The sequence below is a fragment of the Conger conger genome, chromosome 7, assembly GCF_963514075.1.
Source record: "Conger conger chromosome 7, fConCon1.1, whole genome shotgun sequence".
Taxonomy (NCBI): domain Eukaryota; kingdom Metazoa; phylum Chordata; class Actinopteri; order Anguilliformes; family Congridae; genus Conger; species Conger conger.
In genome coordinates, this window is record NC_083766.1 from 11,222,497 (window position 1) to 11,243,754 (window position 21,258).

Consider the following 21,258-nt stretch of genomic DNA (forward strand, 5'->3'; position numbering starts at 1 on the left):
ATACTCTATAGTGGTTATGCTAATACAGTATGGAACACATTTGTTGGCTAAATGGCTTTAAGTCATCAAGGGTCCAAGGGGCCTATCAAAGGGTCTGAAGTATCAAATGAGCCTCAAACCATCATGCTGCTGCCAGATATGTAGTAGATACTACAAGAATTTTCCTGTTGAACTCAATGGAAAAAATATTCAGGAGAAACCATTCTTGTAGTATCTACTGCATATCTGACAGCAGCACAGTGCTTTGAGGCTCATTTGATACTTCAGACCCTTTGATAGGCCCCTTTGATACCTTGATGACTTAAAACCATTTAGCCAACAAATGTGTTCCATACTGCATCCGCATAATTTACAGCTGAATCTAGTCCCAACCCCCAATCCCCAGAGATCCATTCAAATGCAGAGTTTTAGTTTGTAGACCAGGCCATTTTGTAAAGATATAATATTGTGAAGGCCATGAAGAAATAACCCCACATACACAATCTCCCTCCCATATACCATAATCAAAACAAGGTACACAGATAATTATCTGAATAAAGCTCTGAATACACTGAAATACACACACATGGTTAAAATATATTCAAATATGCATCAGTGGAAAGGAAATTAGTGGTAATAAACAGCGCTTGGGAGGTTATGACCGAACATACAAAGATTTAAACTGTATGCCAATTTCAATGTGCACATGCCTGGTTTACAAAATAATCTAGGCAGAAATCAGCATTGCAATTTAAACAGTTAAATGGAGACTAAATTCACAGAGTGTGCTGACCTATAGGTATGGTGATTTTACATACCCAAGTCAAAAAAAATCATTTCTGGGGTTGGCTGATCATTGAAATTAAATTCAAACATGTCTTCAGATAAATGTTTATTTGACAAGCAGCTGCAATGTGTGAACTCACACATGTACTGCCGTAAACAGAAAACCTACAACAAAGCATATTTCCTATTAAATGAAATCACTGTGAACGAGATAAAGACTGGAATGTTTAAATTTTAAACAGAACAGAAACTCATTTGACAAAGAGATCCTCCAGCTGCACAAATGCAAAACTCATTCATTTGGATGATCTTCTGCCAGCGTCATCTGAAAATCAAAGATATAAAAGCACATTAATATGAATCTAAACCAGGGGTGCACAGCAAAGACCGATCCGCTTCAGGATTTTGTGCCAACTTCTGCTCTTAATAATTTCAATAGATAAATAATGTATTGATCTGACATTTGTGTATGCACCAGTTACAGCTGCAGATGGCTAGTGTATCCTAAAGATTGTACTGCGCTCAAGTACAGGAGTGAACCAACATTATTTCTAGAGCTGCCAGAAAAATAAATGAAGGTCATTGGTTGGAACAAAAACCAGCTTGCAGATTGGCCCTCCAGGACCGGCATCCCTGATCTAATCAAATCATCCTTCAAATTAACAAATTCTTTCCATAATCCCTTATGGCAAGAAGTGACATGAGTCACAATCCAAATCAAAACTCAATGTGATTTTGATAATAATGAAAAAAAAAGTTAATGGCATGTTTTTGATATGCAGGATAGATAGATAATTTCACATAATAGATAGACTTTTATATAGCACTTTTCTAAACACTCTTACAGTGATGAGGGGAAAACTCGCCTCAACTGCCACCAATGTGTAGGCATGGCTGTCATTTTGTGCTAGAACGCTCACCACACAGGTGAGGTGGAAAGGGAGAGAACAATGTTTTTGCCAATTGAATCAGGGGATGATCAGGTGTCAGGTTAAAAGAGCCAGGTTGGAAATTTAACCAGGACACGATTTGTGCTGGCTAAAAAAATTGGTTTCTTACAAATAAACTAAATAAATTTAAATTCCGTTTCATATACTCCATATTTTTGCCTGGATATTTACTGAAGTAATTCAGGTCAGCAGAGCACCATCTGGGAAAACTAGGGAGTTTGCTACAGTGCCATATAAACACTTCAATAATGTCAATAATGTAAATTGTTCATAATGTTAGACAGGTCGCAGTCACCTTTAGTTTCTGATAATGCGCCAGGCTGCTGCAGTGGAGAGATTTAGCTGTTTTTTCATTGGTGTAGAAGACCTTACAGAGCTTGCAGAAGAAACCAGTTCTTTGGACAATGTAGTCTATCCCTGAAAGAAAAGATACATTTCTGGTTGTTATGGTGAAGAATCATTTTATGTTACACCTCACTCAGCTTGAGCAAGAATCCGCAGCTCAAAAAAGTTTTTTATGATGTGTTTTTTAATTCACAGCAGTCCCTTTCCTAACTACTGGATTGTTGGGTTGGTACAACAGGCCCTTTATTATCTACTGGATTGTTGGGTTGGTACAACAGGCCCTTTTTTATCTACTGGATTGTTGGGTTGGTATAGCAGTCCCTTTCTTACCCACTGGATTGTTGGGTTGGTATAGCAGGCCCTTTCTTATCTACTGGATTGTTGGGTTGGTACAGCAGGCCATTTCTTACCTACTGGATTGTTGGGTTTGTATGGCCCCAGAGGGACTGGGACCTCATCAGATCTTTGTTCCACTTCCTCCTCTTTGTTCTGCCCATCTGTTCTGTCAGAGCCACTGACAGCTCCCTCACTGTCTGAGACAGTACTCTGGGCACCCTTCAAGAGAAGCACAAGCTTATTCAATTCTACCTGAGACGTAACAAAAGTCAAATAAATACAACCAGACCACTATCAGCGTAAAAATGGGAGGAAGTGACACACATAAGATCAAAGCTGCTAGCATCATTAAAATGGCTGCATGGTCATGACTGGTCTCCTAAGTATTATCACTGAATAATGTTACAAATTACAAACATTGACACTGATGCCTTTATAGTGATTAAAGAGTTATCAAACAGACATTATTATCAAATATTATCAAATCTGATCAAAATCACTCCTACATCGTCAGTGGCGCTCTTCTTTGCAGCAGGGCTTTCTGCGGATTGGCCGTTCTCTGCCTGTGCCTCCGCCTCCACCTTCGCTTTGTCCTTCAGGGTTTTTCTCGTCTTCTGCTGCTCACACCACAGCTCATACTTGACAGGCAATTGCCTGTATTGATAGAACATTGCAAATGTTTAATCAAAGGAACAACAGGCAAAGAGGTTTCAAAACCACAGAACAGTGCAGTATACTCAGCTCAATAGTCGATAGCCCCCATGCATTTTGACCCTAAAATGTTCTGGCAAACATGAAATAGACAGTACCAAATAGTTTGACTGATGTGTGATGAATGGGGTTCCGCCAAAGAAAATACAAAATGTGCTGCTTCATACTCGACTGCAAGGAACCAATTGCTTTGCTTCGATGTGAAAGAGTGAATGAGGTCAATCTTTTTCTTTTTGTGTGTAATTGCACCAGTAACCAAACAAGTTGTGACGTTTTAATGTGATGGGTCATTCATCCAGGTTTCCGTTGTAAATTGCGATTTTATTGCAATGCATATTTCAAAGCCAAAATATGAATTAGTGTCGGCCTTGCTTGTGCAAATGCAGTCATTTGCTGAAGAAGGCCATTATAGACTTGATGGAAAAAGTCTGCTGGTTTCATAAAGGCATGTCAGGCCATTTGGCGCATTTCAATATAACCCATTTGTCATCATTGATCTATACAAGCATACGTGTTTGATGAGCGTTTGATGAGCAAAATATGCATGAGAAATATATGGCTGCCAGTTTTTAGATTGGTCCTGCAAACTGAAACAAATTGATACTTTGGCCGGCACCTAAAAGTTCTAGTATTGAACGCCCACTGGCAACAGGGGCACTCTCATATAGCCCAAAAGTTGGGCTCCATATGAACTGCACCAAACATCACACTCCCACCCTGATTTGTCCCATGTTCATTGTCATTTTTCAGTTAACCAATTAAAGCAACAAACATTCTTGTTCATCGCTCCACTGATTCAGCAGAAGTCAAATACATGCATTTTAAGGAGAAAGAGAGCATTGTATAATAGTTCACAGAACACCACCAGGAAGCAAGGTAATGCATCCCAATTACTCACCAAGGTATCTGGGAATCTCCTTTCCTGCACAAACAAATCCGTAACACGGAGCCATAAAACTTAGGAGGCTGCTCCAAGTACTTCTCAACCATTTTCTCTGCTGCTTCCGCACTCTCCATTTGGATAAAACACTGAAAATATTGAAGAGCTATGATCATTTGTACAAATTCATCCTCATCTTCACAAATATAAAGCATGTGAAATATTAAACTAAACTACCGTCTTGATGCCCTTTTTACTCACAGGGCCCTCACATATTCCCAATACTGGTTTCTCACATTCACACCGATCGGTCCACTTCTGCTCAGGTGGTGCACATTTTTGGCCCTGAACAGCACCCTGAGGGCAGACGGCCATGTTACTACTGAACTACCCTCTAAACTCCTCCAATGGACCTATTTCAGTTAAGATTGCCTTTCCCCAAACCCCCTGGATGGAGTTGAAAAATATAATTTGTTATTGTAGCCTTTCTTTTATTTCACGACTATTTTTTTTTTGTAAAGTGAGCAAAACAAAAGAGGGAAAAAAGGAACAGGTGAGTCCTGAATCCTTGTCTCCTGCCTGAGAGACAACTGCACTCGCCACAACACCAAATGTGCTGGGAGCCAGCCTCAGTATATGAGGCTGCTCGCTTTAAAAAAATGTATTCTTCCCTGATTGATTAGCAAACATGCAGACGCAAGATTACCCTTTTGACAAGTCTGCCACCTACTGTTGAGGGTAAAAATATTGGTAACCAGTCATGCTTGCTTGTGCCTGTGGTCTGGCACACATTCTTAGGATTTCTAATCAGTTCTTAAATATGGATAGGTAAAAGCAGCACTCTTGTAATGGTAAGCACTCCAATTAAGCCATATAAAAAAATAAGAATAAAAACCAATAAAGATGGCAAAACCAGGCAAAATTAAATAAGTAGTTGCCTGGACCTGGCTTGTACAACAGCAAATTGTTGCATTTTTTAAAGCCTGAATTAGAAAATGCAGTCTATAATAAGGAAATGGCAGCACTGAGAGGGAAAGTATTCTGCATTTTGCAGATTCACAACAATTCAGCACTTTTAATTATAATATGCAGTCTGTACAACATACCTTTCTATGACGCCAGTTTAAGTGATAGGCACTGATTTTTCCAAAAGGTTGAGCAAGCCTCAAGAGGGAGATATCAGAGTACTTCTGCAGTGGAAGCATGCCGATATAGATTGATCTTCCACTTGGACCCTACACGGACAACACCACAGTCAAATAATTCATCTGATCACACCAAAGACTAAAGCATGCCAGCAAAAAAAACAACAACATTTATATACTTTTAAAGTTTCTCCCTCCCTGTACAGGTATATTGTTAAACCTGTTATGAGTAATAAGCACTGGTCAATTTCAATTGTAAGAAAATGTAAGAAAACACCTAGCAACTTTTCAACTTCTCAACTTTCAAACTTTTGCGCAGAATGCAAACTATTACAACCACATCATTCAGCTACTTCATCACCATTGCATTATTTATTTCTAAAAACCTGTCCACAGTCAAAAGGTCTGTCAGTTACTACGGAATTTAAGGGGATTAAGCTGCAGGCCAAAAAGCCAATGTAAAAATTGCCAATTGTCAACGTCAGCAAACGGAAACATGGATTTTAATAATCTAGCTTGAAGGAATAACTCACTCTGACCAACCACAAATCACCAACACAAATCTAATTATTTCTTTATATTAAACAACTTTTGGCAGCATATTGTGTCTTCTTAAATCAATCAACAAATGCATAATAGCCAATGAAAAATTAATACCAGTTCTAACAAATAAATGATACATTGAATTTTAAACTCCTTAATTCCAGGTTACTCCAAATTTACCTCTAATTGTTGCAATGTGAGACACATACTAACAGATACATGTCTTCCAAAGATCGTGGCTTTTTTGCTTCCTCGATAGAATTTAACCATTCTATCTGCTGCTTCATTACTTTCCAGCTCCAACAAAGCCTAAAATCACAAAAAACATACAAAACCTTTTCAGGGAGCAGAAGTGGAATGTACTATACTGGCCAAGTCAATCACCCATCCTGAATCCAACTTAACATGATTCACTTAAGACAACACTGAAGGCTAAAAACGTTAGAAATGAACCAGAACTGAAGATGGCTGCAGTTCAGGCCTGGCAGAGCATCACCAGGGGGTGATGCCAAGAGTCTGGTGATGTCTATGGGTTGTAGACATCAGGCAGCCATTGAACACAAATGACTCGCAACCAAGTACTAAATATGACAATTTCAGATTATGTTAATTTGGCCAATTACTTTTGCTCCCCTGAAATGGGGGGTACGATGTATAAAAAGGGCTTTCATTCCTAAATGGATTATCCAATATGGATGTAAACACCCTCAAATTAAAGACGACCCCGCTAAAATCCAATGTGCTGGGGTGCAGAGCCAAAAACAATGATATAATTTTACTGTAATACTTCATTGGCAATCCATATAAAGGAATCAGTCAGGTTTCTTTTAAGATTATAACATTTTCTTCAAGATTTCTTCAAGGCATACTATGCAGGATTTATTTCCTTGCATCCCTCCAGTGTTTACCCACATCTACGTCCCCATTCTCAACCCCACTTACACCCAAAGATTAATCTGTTGGTAGCTTTGTCTCACAGATTTGCAAACTGCCACTGCGATTGCAACAAACTTACAAAACAGCGGTCTAATGTTTTGTAAAAAATCGAATTTAGTAGTCACTTTCCACACAAGCCATTTATCAAGCTCTTTAACTGACATTACTTGTGTTTGTATTTAGTTATAGTTAGTAGTTGTAGTTAGCAGTTACTGCAATCGTGTCGTAAGTATAGCTCTACCAAAATGCTCGATTGACATATCCAATTGTAAAAAACATATGCAGAGAAGTTACTTTAGCTAACCATTAGTGGTAATTGAATAGACTTTTCTGCTTCCCTCACAATCTGATGAAAGTTCATTCCAAAGCAGAAATGTGACATTTTCAGACATTATAATGAGGTATGGCTTTTCATACTTCCCTTTTCTCCCCAGTTAGGAATGTACAATGTACATCAGCACTCATTGTTTAAGTAGAAGTCACTAGGCCAATTGTCCTCCACAAAATAAATCAGAAGTGGCAACAGTGCAAGGGGATGGGGGACAACAGGTCTACCAATTACTTGTTTATTCAGGTTTTTCCTTTAATTTGTTACCCCTCTGCAACAAAACAGTGTGCATTTATCACTTCAAAATGCGACAAACAAGAAAATGATGTGCGGCAAGGCTTACCTCTTGTCTGTAAAAAGATATTGCATGGTTTGTGACTCTCCCAAAAGGTTCTGCAAGTTTGACAAGCGCGTCCTCCAATCCGTATCCCTTTCTGATACGCCACACTGCAACAACCTTTCCTCCCTTTGTAGACAGGATTGGGCATGGACTGACTAACATATCAGTCTCTACCTTGTAAGTTTGAACAGGAATTTCTTATTAGTGTAAAACATATTTTTAGAATACACTTGTGGAATGTTTCAGCTGGATCAGTCCTGCTCTAAACCAAAAGGCTTTCTGAAAAAAAATCCAGACTTCGCATTAAAGGAGTAACATGGTGGTTGGTCACACTTTCTAGGTTTTTATATGCAATTCGTACAAGAGGGCATTGAAGGAATATGATGAAAGTATTAAATATGTCCATTCTTTAGTTTTGGAGAAGTAAGTGTTTTAAATTTATCGTCGTATTTTCAACCAGTTGAGAATGTTGTCCTAGAAGTACATCACATCCCCTTACCCCTCCCCTATAACTCGTGACCCACAGTTTGCGCTGCTGGCCTATAAGAAAATGGGGGCACATCATAGCTAATAGACAGTTCTCAGTACTACGCCAAGACAGTTTGGGTGAACTTTTATGCCACATTCAACCACAATGTTAGTCCTTGAAGGTGTGGTCTATTACGAGTAAGTTACCTAAAACCGGAAAAAGAACACAGAAGTGTATCTAAAAAAAAAAAGACACATTAACACATACTAACCTTGGATGTCTCCTCTGAATCTGCAACACACACAAAAAGAAACAAAAACACACACAAAAGAAAAAATGATATGGACACATTTGCACAAGCTATAACAAAAATGCTACAAAATGAGATAGACATAGGGGAGAGCAGTAAAGGTTGTCAAATGGGTAAGTTGTCACACGGTTAATTTCGCCAAAACAAGAGGCACTACCACAAAGATGGAATAACCATTTTGTGTGACTGTCTGCGGAGCTGGATGATCAAAGTGACCCTCAATATATCAAAATTACAATTTCATAATTTATTCACACAATAACTCTTCGATGAAGTCTACAATCGTTTCAAATATTTTCTCTCATCTCCCTTCCCCGTGGGCGGGTTAAAAACTACCAAGGCGGGGGGAACACCTACCAGTCTTAATAGCTTTAAAAATTCACAGAAAGTAATGCAATCCAATGGTATATGACACAGTCTTTAAATGTATTAATTGATTAAAGCCTACCTATACCAATGAAAATGTATGTACATTAAGACTCATGCCTACAATATTCTACAGTTCTCAGTTGATGTCATCACGTAAAGAGCCTATCTCAGCTATTTTTCATTGATATTGAATCAAGGTAAATATAGGCTGATGGGGCAAGTTGGACAATGACGCCAAACATACTGCTAAAGAAATCAATAATTTTTCCAGGGCTAAAAAGTGGAATGGATGTATAGCACCTCAAAGTAAATCGGACAGTCTGCAACCTCATATTTGCGGTTTTATTTCAATGTGCTGGAGTAAATGGACCCAAAACAACAAAAAATGTGCCACAGTCCCAATACTGTTGCATTTAACTATATATTCTGGCCCACACACCTTCTTTCTCTCCAGCATCAGCATCATCATCAAGCTCATCCAAAGTAACAAAATCATCCATGTTATCCGGGAAATCCATATCATCCTGTTGAGGAGGAAAAAATGGATTAAGCATCAATTATGTAGAAAAAATGACCTGTTAGAATCAATTACACTGCTAGAGTTCAAACTGAAACTGTACCTTCACTTATAATCCATTTACAATACAACAGTGTCGGTTTTATGGTAAAGTGAGAACAAAACATTCTTACTTCATCATTTTCGTTGTCTTCGGTTACATCCTTTTTTTCCTCCATTTCCTCCATTTCCTCAGGATTGTCAACTGATTTTGGTTCTTCAGCGGGACCTGGAGAAGTTGAGGCCTCATCTGGATTTTCTTGTGAATTCATTGGTGGTTTTTCTTCAACTGTGATCTCCTCCAAGTTCTGATCCATTTCCACATCCAAGCCCTCCGAGCCTTTAGCATTAGCATTAGCGTTAGTCTCCACTAAGGGCTCTTTGAGAATCTGTTCATCTACTGCATCACCTTGCCCCAAATCCTCTTCTGAATTGACCTGGTCATCTTCTACCTTCATGCCTTGTTCATCTTCGGCACCACTGTCTAAACTCACGTCCATGTGCTCATGTTCCTCCACGGCCCTCTCATCTCCCACATCATCATATTTTTCCTCAGTCAAATCTTTCTGCAAGGACGATTCTTCTTTGCTTTTGACATGTGAGCTTCTGGAGGCTTCCTTGCTCTTGGGCAAACTGCTGGAACTTCTGCTTGAATCCCCTTTTCTGGATGGGTCAGGACTTAATCTACAAAATTAAAATGAATTGTTACAAGTAAATTGTTACAAGCAAAATGGAAACATTGTTATGGGCTGAGAGCTTCTCAGGGAGCAGACTGCTTTCATCCTGTTAATGCACTGATTGTGTCATCTAGTCATAGCTGTGAAACAACATCATTAATATGGTCCATCATTTGCAAAAATAAATCATTTTAATACTAAAATACAGGTGATTCTGAATGAAATGTATAAAACTATGAACATATTTACAAACAGCCTAACCTATTAAAACAAGTTCCCCAATTAGCATAAGCAAGAAATCACTTCAAGATTTTGAGGTTTGTCATTTTCCAATTGGAATACAACCAAATCTCTACATGTAAACTTTAAAAACCTTAATTTAAAATAGGATCAACACAGTACAGGCATGCCAAATGAAACTAATAAACAAAAACAATTCTAACTTTAGCCCATGGCAATTTAAACAAAATTGTCAAAGCTGACAAATTAAATTCATACAATATAAAAAATCAATAGGGATGGGTATTTTAAGTATTTTCGCTTAACTGGAAAAATTTAATCGACGAGATCTCAAAGGACAGAAACAGGGATATAGCTGGCATGAACACACAATTACTTAATTTATATCCTTAATTAAAGTGGTTTCAGTACAACAATTACCATGAAAGCAATGTTGTTTAGGAGCTATATAGCAGTTTAAAAGCTACTTTATCTGATGTTTTTTTGTTTTTTTCACACTTTATCCAACTTACAAAAGAGATTAGTGATTTGTCTGTAATTGCCAAGAACATAGGGGTCCCAGTTGTTTCTTTCGTAAGTAGAGATTTTATAAAGGCAGCATTCACCAAGGTGAGGAAATTGTATTTTACCTCAACTTCTTGTGAAAGGGTGACAAGCTGACCCTGATGTTCTTCCCAAAAATCTTGAGTGGATTGGTATGATAGTACTTCACCATGACTTCAGCATCATACCAATCTTCCATTTCAATAACAACCTGCGTAACACATTGAGCAAGAAAATGTATTGAAACAAATGTATTCCAGTTCAATTACTAGTTGCTACCATGACAACAAGCTCCCTCTTCCCAGTCTCATTTTCAACAAGTGTGACCCATTGGACAATAGCTTCTATCTGGGGGCATGAAGTCAAAGATGAATATGAACACTTCATAACCAAAAAAAATGCATTACACAATAGCAACAAGATAGTCAAAAATAGTCCCAAGGTATTCCACAACAAGGGTGAAAATGCTGCAGAGTGAATAGCAAAATAAACAAGAGGAATTCTGGTAATCTTACGTCATTCAACTGTCAAAATCTGCCATTAAATATAGAATAAATATTAAATTATTATTTAAAAATGGATTGCTTGAACAAGAATGTAACAAGTCAACCATGATAAGTTGAATGCTAAATGTGGAAAAATGCTTAAAATGAAAACATGTATGACTTCACTTTGCTTCCGCATAGCTCACCTCATTTTTATAAACTTTAGAGTATCGCACTTCCCCAAACATCTTGGCAACTTCAAGGAGTTCCGGCTCACTTTCTTTATCAGAGGGAAGGTGTGAGAAACACACGGCTCCATGACTGGACCGTTTTGGACGCTTCTCGGCTTTATCCAACCTTGGTGTCTGAGGAAAAACCACAAAATTTAAATGTGTGCAAGTGGATACATTTAAATGATAACAGAAAAACACCACTTTGCACACCTGGTGAAATAACTTACATGGATACTCGCAACCATTGGAGACAAGTACAGGGCCAACTTGTTATCCTTCACATAAGGCGGTTTAGTAGCATAATGAGACACCATATTGACTGCTTCTTTGTTTGAGCTAAATTCCAGGAAACCCTGAAAGATAAAATGTTGACAGATATTGTGAGAGCCATAAAAAGCAAATTAAATTCTGCGGAGAGTTGAAAAATGGGGCTGATATCACACGTTACCATGAAAAGATCTTGAACTCTTATTTGGACGCCAGAAAACCTACTCGCATAATGCCAAACCTACTCATACATTACTGCCATAACAATCAAAGTTCCTCATGGTCCTGCACCTTCATACCTCTGTACATTCCTCTTTCCTATAGTCCTACGTATTACCTAGGTCAACTGGCATTGGTCGGCTTGTGGTTCCCAATACCATACATTCTGCTGCAGGGGTAGATCTTGTTTTCTTATCAATGTTACCAGAAACAGTGGAACGCATCTCTGCTCCTATGGTTTGGGAATGTGGAAACTAATGTAGCCAGGCAGGAGTGAGTATTTGTTTTGCACCCTTAAGATATGGTCCTGGGGTAAAGTGGGCTGCCTGCATAGATTAAAGAACTATAACTGGGTAAAGGAGTCTGCAAGCTGACTCTGAAGGAGTCTTGTGTTCTGTGGAGTTTGTGTCGTATGGAGCTCTTGTTTTGTGGAGTTTTTAGTGTTGCGTGGTTGGCCAATGTGCAGTTGGTAAGGGTGAGCTCTTACAAGATGATGAGAGTAACCACCCTAAATGGAGCAGCATTTTGGTTTTCAGGCTGTGTTACAACAGATAAAGTAATGAAACAGTTAATGTGATAACTTTGTCCTCTTTAACTTAATAACTGCTGGTTATTACACTAATCGGGGTTACAACTTTTAGTGCAGTAATGTTTTAAAAATCAAAGACAAGTTGAGATGTTTCCCAAAATACTTGTGATGTTGGAGCTGTATTGCTGTGCACAGTATGCTGTGTGTCAACACATTCATTCAGATATGAACAGCGTTTGGACTACATGAGAAACAATAAGAATAAGATTTCCAAAGCGCTTTTATGAATATATATGACAATAGGAGCAGTTTTCTGTAACTGCCGTTTGGTTGTAACATAAAACAAAGTCTCCTCTATATCGCATTAATAAAAGCCATTGAAATATGTTCCTATATTAGAAAAATAGGTAAGTTTTAATAAAATATGGCTTGTACACTTCAGTAGCACGTTGTGCCATACCTTGCATGGGAAAATCAGATGTTTAACGACCGTGCCAAATGGCTTTGCCAGACTGAGCAAATCCTGTACACCAACAGTTCCTTGAGGAAACTTGGTCACGACCACTTTTGTACCAGCCTAAAGGCAAAATAAACAAGGAAACACCAATCACCCAACTGTCATTTTTCAATTCATACAAAGGCTATGAACATTTCAGCAAGCAACTTAGCTAGCATTACACTAGTGTATAAGGCTACTTTAAAAACCCTGCTTATACTCAAAACAACACAGCATACAACTGATGCAGAGAACCAAACACCTACAACTTAGTGCGGTGCCCTCTAGAGTGTGTAACAGTTTCACATCTGCAGACAAAATGTAATATTAGATTACTGAGGGATCCCGAGTAAACAACACACATTTTTTAAAGCACCATTTCATTTATTTTATGAACATGTAAACATGCATATTACCCATGTGAAAAAGTAATTGCCCCTTAAACTACCTTTGACAGCAATAATTGCAAGCAATGCTTCCTATAATTTGAGATCAATCTTTCAAATCACTGTGAAGGAATTTTAGCCCACTCTTCCTCGCCAAACTACTAGCAACTTTCATTCAGACACATTGGTAGGTTATCCAACAAGTATAGTCTTAATAGCACAAATAATTACCCTGGCCAATATAATACAGGAAATACGATATAATGAGAAACCTTATATGAATAACTGATCATATAACTTCATTGATTTCTAGGGTCATTAACTACTGGAGTGTCCAATTGCTTACAGAAATGGGCAGCTGAAACTAAAGGAGTTAATGTTCAGAGAAAAATGACCCACATATTAGACACATACTACTCGGTTACTCAGTTATTGGCTAGAAATAAACCGTGGTTTACCTTGGGCTTAAGATGGAGGATTCTGTCTGATGGAGGGAAGTGCTGCTCGCCTAAAAAGACAAATAAACAGTACAGATACAAAGCTCTTTAGTAAGGGCCCTAAAAACTAAAAACAAAACTTATGGTGGTTTAAGATGAAACATTGATATCACATTGAAAAATAATGTCAAATAAATGTGACACTGGTACACATACCTAAACATGTAAACATTCACTCTTGTAAGCATTTTATATGTTAAGTATGGACAGGGGGTGCTTGTTAACAGGCTGAACTATGTAAGAATGGTGACAATTACAAACCCTGTATTTGATTTAGTCATGTTTGAATGTGCAAATGAAACCTAGTTTGTTCCGTCTCCTCGTAGTTTGGCTGCAGGAGCAATACATATCTTATAAATGTGGCAGACCCACTAAAATATTGAAAAGACTGGCCAGTGTCATTTTTAAACTAAAAGAAAATATAAGCAACACTACAACATCGTCGCAAAAATCATGCATTGTGCCATTGACAACACCCAGCTCATAAGACTCTATAGCCACTGACACAAGAGTCTGTGTGTGCATTCAATTAATAAAACAATATTAAGTAATTAATTAATTACCTGGGCCACTATCTGTGGGGTATGGTCTCCTACGCGATGAGGATGATCTGGAGTCCCTTCTGACAGGAAGGGCATCCCCACCGGAATGGGAGTCCAGTCTGTTAAAATAATGTTATTGGTGAACTACGCTCAAACAAAAGTAATATTTTTGGCACTATATTGAAAATAAAAGGCTATATGTAAGGAATAATGCACAACGAGGTGGTCTTTAAAGGGTTTTAAGCATGAAGATATATATAGAACTGGAGACAGCATTCACTTTACGGTCTCATGGACTCCTATGGGAGTTGCTCAATGCTGCGAAAAGCCAATTCATGGAGGCGGCGGCAGCGGCCATGTTTGACCATGGGGCTTTTGGCATCAGGACATGCATACTGGGAAGATTATTTTTTTACGTTTAGATTATTTTTCATCTTGGCTAATTTCAAGGTTTTAAACAAGACTTAAATTGATTTCTTATTCATAATTCCGGTCCATCTTAAAAAAATGTACACTGGTTTTGCAACTGCCATTTCAAAGAAAAGAATTTAAAGGCTGAAATCATCTTGGGCCACAGATGATGACACCACCAATTTAGCCAACATAGCCAGCTTCCCCATTTTGTGTTGGTGACAGATAGCCACTGAAGAAAAAGATTTTAGCTCATTCAGAAATGTCCATTTACAGACAACCGTTTCAGGATGTGAAAAATGAACGTTAGCAAACTAGCAAAACGGAGAGCTTACGGCTATTGATATCTCAATGTAACGTTACTATACTTCACAAAACCAGTCAGTTATATCAAATGCTATTTCACAATTTTTAAATGCAAATATCTGTATTCGAAGACAAACCTCAGGCAGTGTATGAATTTAGAGCTGTGATTAGACTACCTGCCAAAAACTGAAAGGATTAAACAAATTTAATCACCACCCAGCATCCAATCAGAATAGAGTATAACCTACACAATTGTACTTACCCTCTACCAGGAGTATCATGTGGGTGCCAGTCTGGATGTCTGTTTAAAATGTTAAAAATCAACAAGAAATTCAACAAAGTGTAAAAATATGCCGATGTGTGTTGATGCTACAGAAATGTATGTAACATTTGGTACAATGACCCATCATTAATTTATTTGCCTAAATGTGGTTAAATTGCACATCGTCAGTTTTTAATAAAGGCCATTTTGATACATTTTGACTTCACCATGCATAAATTACAGAATCGTTTATACATCGTCAAGCGCAACCGCCCAACCCCCCCCCCCCCCCCCCCCCCAACCAAAAAAACCCCCCAAAATAAAACTTTCGGTTTACATTAGTGCGGTTGCTTTCGAAAGTTGGTTTTCAAATAACAGTAGTCTGTTGCTACACAATCACACAATAACACAAAAACAGAAATGTATATATCTTTTTTATTTGCATTGAATATGTTTGCAAGGCAAAGCAAAAAAACGGCTGAGGCAGAGCTGCTATAAATAGCGGTCTCCAAAAAGCTTGCTTTTACTCATTCAATGAAACTTAGAAATGTATTTTACTGGCTTGAGTTCTAAAAAGAATATGCATGAATCCAGGGCAGTAGACAAAAGTTAAATTACAGGCACTGTTTTAGATTTAGACTCACGTTCGCAAGAGTTTGCGGCGGCTTTCCTCATGGCGTGATCCATTGAGGTGGTCATTCCACGTCTGAATATGAGAAACAAAGTTTTAGAAGCAGATAACAAGAAACACTGCACATTTGCCAACATATCAAATCATTTGGGATGAATACTGCTTCATTAAAGTGTGGAAAGAAAAAGAAAACAACCATTTCCATTTACTTCATAGCTTTCATCTGATCAGTGTGCAAGATGTCAGACAAAACCAAAAAGCATACAGCTTCAAGTTGCTACAGGTGGAGAAAGACATTTGGAGTGCATTTTGCATTCATTTTCTAATGTGAATGAAGTAAAAATGGACACCTGAAATTTACACTCAAATTATTTGTGAAAAGATTGAAGGCCATACAGTAACAAGAAATAAAACCAAAAGAAATATTTTCTACCGGAAGATAATACACCCATCAAGCACACAGCACGCATCTGCAAACGCCACTCATTTAGCGCTGTAATTCTCCAGTGGAATTGGTACTTCGATTTTATAAATGGTAGACAGTTGTTGTGCCCCGGGAGGTTAGGATTCTGTGAGGCTAAATAAATTGTAACATTGGGGCTGCACCACTGCGTAATGAAAACAGTAGCCTGTGTTTTCTGTATGTCATTGCTGCTCCACCTAGATGCAATCAGGGAAAGAGACTTGGCTTCTGTGGAACAGCGGAAATAACTAAATCCCTTCCTTCTGTACTGGATTTCGGTTTGGCACAGTCTGCAAAGTGATCAATTAGTCTTGTTTTAATGCACGTTTGCACATTTCTTTTTTTGGTACGGAATTGAAAACGGCAAGTTCCCCCTCTGATGAGTGGATGTTAATGTTCATTTTGTTCAGCAAGTAATTATAAAAGATTAGTTTCATAAGAAATGAAAAGCAGCTTTACATTAACAAAAGTTGTGTTACATCCCTACAGGTTACCCATTAAGCCCAGTCTGGACTCTTCACATATTTCAAAAGATTTATTCAAGTACTTGCTAAAGTTTATAAATTAAGTAATAAACAATTTGGACAAATTACTCCCGATAATTCATGATGACAAAGACCACTCCTGTTTTAGAGCAAAGTACATGCCCATCTGCATTCATGCTCTGAGCTACTTGTCATTATCTTTACAATTTGCACTCGAGACCTGACATTGTTAAGCAATGTACATGTCAATATCAAATTCCAAACTTTTAACATTTATTTTAATATTATTAATTAATTAATTAATTAATGTCTTTTTTTTTTAAATTTCATTTATATTTATTTAGTGTACAATCCAGCCTCTTTCTTTCTATTCAGACAGTGAAAAATCTAAGATCGTACCAGACATAAAACGGGGCACAGCTCAGAAGGTGGCAGGGGTTAGGGGACTCAATGGATCAAGCATTATCTGCCGGACAGACAGCACTGCAGTACAAGTCGGCTATTTTGGCAAAAAATATCTAGCTGCCATAGTTCATTGCAGTCTGACGATGATGTCTAGATGTTGGTAAAATGCTTCACAGAAATTGTATAATTGCCATCCGGTGTTGCCAAGCATGACAATAAAGCATTATACTCATATTATACTGACATTATGCGTACATATTAAACCGAAGCAAGAACAATGTGTTCTAAATGCAGTGATTTTTGCCATTAATCTTTTGAAGCATAGATCAAGTTTACATGAAACCTGGTATTCAGTGGCTTTTCATTCAGACTAATTTGCAAAAAGAAAATTTGGTACAAACAGAATTCTTCAGACACAATTCTGAATCTTGTTCAACAAGCATGATTTTGTTCAACAAGTTCACTTTCACAACAAAATAAATTATTTGAAACACCCCCACCCCCAACCTTGAATATGTGGCACACAATGACTCTTATAAGCACAAATTCAATGTATATTTTAAGAGGGAGTACTGCAAATAAGAAACAAATTTTAAAAGTACTTACTGCAGCAGAATACAATATGCAATGGCACAGAGAACATGTGTGTGGAAAAGATCTTGGCAGAACTCCACGAAAATCATCTGTCTGATAGGACATGGGAAACTTTGGCGGACTGCCCTCATTGGAAGACTTGTAATGACGAGGCTCCCTCCTGCTCCGTACATGCCCCAACTGCTCCGGGCTCTCATTTTTGCTTGTTGATTTCTGCGGTAGACCATCAGTGCTGTCAGCCTCTTGGTCATTGGGCAATTCCTCTTTTGGTGGAGAGGTCACTGTCTGCCCACCACACTGAGCCTGCTTGGCCTTCAGCTGCATAATAAGGTGTGGTAAGGTTTCTATGCTTATCTCACTTTCTGGGATCTGTGCCAGAGCGACCACATCCTCAGGAGACAGCCCAAGAGCAGCGTACAGATTCAATGTACTTGACGGTTTGTCACCAGAGTCCTGGGAGAGTGAAGTATCCTGGGAGAGTGAAGCATCATCAACAGTCTCTAAAGGCAGAGAGCTTTGGGAGGGCCCAGGTTGCTCATTGTTCATTTGCTCATCGTTTTTATCTGCAGATTCCATGCCGATTCCAACACTGCCGGCACAGGGATGTTGAATCCAGTTGTGAACTTCGTCAGCACTATCCAAGGAGAGATGTCCAGATATTGTTTAAACAACTTGTCAATGACTGTAACAAACCTTAAGAACAGTCGCAAGTTATTTTATGCAGCAAATCCAATATTTCAGTTCAGACATGATATGTTACTGGGTACAAGGTGTCACCCACATATCGGTGACAATCTCTCTGACTTTATTTGTGGTCAATGAGACTGTACAACCAGCATGGAATTGGTATTTTAAACCAAAGGTCTAGGCTTCTGAGGACTTAATACACTATGTGAACTGCAGTTGATTTTTGCAATTTGGTTGTATTTTGCTCCATTTCAGTCTTGCTGTAACTGTACAACTTCCAGTTGAATCATAGGCAGGACTTGGGACAATTACAGCTATAACTCAGGACTCATGAACATGGAGACTGCAGAACAGTGGACTTATAGTTTGCGGTATGCTTCAGTTTTCCCTGAAGAGATTATTTTATGAATTATTGCTCCTCACCAGCTGTGGTTTGTCCACAGGCCTATCATTACCGCCATATAATTAATAAACAATGTAACTGACGCTTCCAGGTGCCACAAATTCTGTTCCCCTCCCACAAACATCACTTACCTCAGCATCCCTAACATACAATACATACAATCTTATCTTGAATATTTAAAAGAACACCGTTTCTTCAGATCTTGAATTTGAAACGTCATCGCTCAGTGCAATTAAAATGAATAATTAATGCTTAATTCCAGACAGTGAACCAAATAATATTATTGAAACTTAGCTAAGTTAGCCAAGATGCAAGCCAACTGTATCGCGTGTGCTGCAAATTGTCAAGGCGAAAGAGCATGGGGAATTAAAGCAGATTATCTTGCTCTGCGAAAATCCATAATAGTTCTACAATCTTGCAATTACTGTTTTTTTCCAGCAAAACCATAATGCTTTAATCACTTAAGTTAGTCAACATTTCGTCGCTTGCTTGCTACTGCTCAGTTAGCTGGTTACAGACGCGAATGTGGATTTTAATTTCGTTAGAGTGCAGAGATCATTTTGTAATTCTGGTCCATCAATAACAGAAAATATGACTTAGAAGGAAAATGTAATTACGTACCTTCTAGCTAAAGCATCCGTATTATAATTGTACTTATGACTAAAGCAAAGGCCTTCTCATAGACCACACGCCATTTTGTCTTTGCGTCTTTTAGGCGGAAGTTAGCTAGAGAAACATCCCCATTAACCTGATGGTATGTTCTGCCACAACTGCACTGTCACAATTCCGATCCGCTCGGCCTGCCAAACAGTATACCGCTGGGGGAGGTATGCGTCTAGTCTTTCGGTGTTTTATTTATTTAATTGTTTTATGGCGATATATTTTCGGACTCTAGAGAGTTACTTCGTTCTTCTTCTTTAGTTTAACGGCGGTTATATTACTTCATTCTCTGTCTCTCCACTTTCGTAAACTGTAGCCCCTAGTGGAGGGTCTCTGCCATGATCACAGTTCTTTTTTGCTGTTTTACACCATACAACTTTATGGTGCATTACAGCCGCCTTCTACTCTGGAGTGTGGATCAGAGATTACAATAACATGCCACAAAAAATAAATGACCAACACTCCCTTCTCTCCTATGGAGGGTAAGGACTGCCAATATTAAATAAATAAATAGCCAAATAAATAATACATTAAAATTACAATAAATGAATTAAAACCACAATTAATTCATTAAATCCATAATATAAAAACAAGATTCAACAAATCATGTTATTACACTATTTAATTAATTCATTGTCCCACCGTGAAATGATTAACTCTGTCAACATCACCCGTCAAACCCAGTCGGTGGGCCTAAAGTTTTGACACAGAAAAGTAAGTCACTGTAAGCAGTTCTGCAGACAGAAACGCCTTGTTAATGAGACGTCAGAAGAGAATGGCTAGACTGGTCAAAGCTGACAGTAAGGTGACAGTAACGCAAATAACCACACATTACAGTGGTATGCAGAAGAGCATCTCTGAACACACAACACATCATAACTCTAAGTGGATAGGCTACAGCAGTAGAAGACTAAAAAATCTGTCTAATAAATACCTAATAAAGTTCTCGGTGAGTGCATACACTGTGGGCTCCAGAATGATTAATAAAAATAGAAAAAAAGGCTGCATATAATAAACAACATGGATGAACATTTTATCTTCAAACATATGGGAAAACTATATACTTTTATTTCAATACATTTACTCTCAAGTGTCAATATTTTTTATTTAGTAATCAAATGTTTTTGTTCTGAAAACCACAGGAGTAACATTATTGACACCCCTAACAATTATTGTAAATAAAATCAAACAAAGTGAAATTGGCTATAGGAATAATAATAGGAATACTATTTTACTTATTTTAGTTAATCTCAGTCTACAAGAACTATATTGTGTCATTACATCACTTCCTGTTTCACTACAGTATAAAAATTATGTAACAAGCATGTAAAATCCCTTTGTGAACCATTAGCATGGGATAAGCAGAATAACTGTCAATTCAGAAGACAGAGACGGTAATTGACCATCACATATCAGGTGTGTACAAAAAAAGAACATAAAGGTTAAAAATACCACTCAGCACTGTAAGGACAATAATAAATAATAATAATTTTTAAAAAACCATCAAAAATTATAAAAATATATATATATTTAACATATGGAGTGGTTGTAAATTTGGTTGCATCTTAGGGTCACAAAATCGAAAAAAACAACCATAAGACACCATCTCTACACCAATAAACTCTTTGTTGAGGTTGGCATGAAGAAAGCCCTTTCTGAGCACAAAAAAAAAAAACAAATTGAAGCATCTGGAGTTTGCCAAATATTATTAGAATTATGAATGGGAGAAAGTGCTATGGTGAAATGAGACCAAAATTCAACTTCTTGGCCATATACTCCATTTACTGGTGGCAAGGTGTAATGGATACTAGGAGAAGCACTTCATACTGTCAAATATGGATGTGGGTCATTGAT

At 37.9% G+C, this 21,258-nt stretch overlaps 1 protein-coding gene across 3 annotated transcripts; it reads right to left on the bottom strand.

Annotated features, from left to right (window-relative positions):
• Positions 1 to 858: 858 nt before the first annotated feature.
• On the bottom strand, positions 859 to 19,694 carry LOC133133806 (matrin-3-like). Of its 3 annotated transcripts, none has more exons than XM_061250035.1 (21): positions 19,366 to 19,694; positions 17,667 to 18,288; positions 15,721 to 15,782; positions 15,077 to 15,115; positions 14,119 to 14,216; positions 13,517 to 13,566; positions 12,637 to 12,753; positions 11,389 to 11,514; positions 11,135 to 11,293; positions 10,530 to 10,654; positions 9,118 to 9,667; positions 8,867 to 8,951; positions 8,020 to 8,039; positions 7,283 to 7,405; positions 5,856 to 5,984; positions 5,094 to 5,222; positions 4,006 to 4,136; positions 2,903 to 3,050; positions 2,471 to 2,615; positions 2,011 to 2,132; positions 859 to 1,090 (listed from the first exon to the last, which is right to left on the bottom strand). In XM_061250035.1, the coding sequence occupies exons 2-21, from the start codon at positions 18,228 to 18,230 to the stop codon at positions 1,058 to 1,060; spliced, it is 2,955 nt and encodes a 984-aa protein (XP_061106019.1). In that variant the 5' UTR covers positions 18,231 to 18,288; positions 19,366 to 19,694; the 3' UTR covers positions 859 to 1,057. The 3 variants fall into 3 exon arrangements, with proteins under 3 accessions (XP_061106019.1, XP_061106017.1, XP_061106018.1); XM_061250033.1 differs by having other exon boundaries at positions 7,283 to 7,453; XM_061250034.1 differs by having other exon boundaries at positions 7,283 to 7,453; positions 17,667 to 18,347.
• Between the last annotated feature and the right edge of the window lie 1,564 nt (positions 19,695 to 21,258).

Bases quoted from the DNA above. Each gene is read 5' to 3' on its own strand.
- LOC133133806 (XM_061250033.1), bottom strand. From the start codon at position 18,230: ATGGAATCTGCAGATAAAAACGATGAGCAAATGAACAATGAGCAACCT. The intron at 15,116-15,720 runs GTGAGTCTAAAT...CATTTTAAACAG, and splicing joins CGCCGCAAACTCTTGCGAAC to ACATCCAGACTGGCACCCAC. The intron at 5,223-5,855 runs GTAAATTTGGAG...TTGTCCGTGTAG, and splicing joins TCACATTGCAACAATTAGAG to GGTCCAAGTGGAAGATCAAT.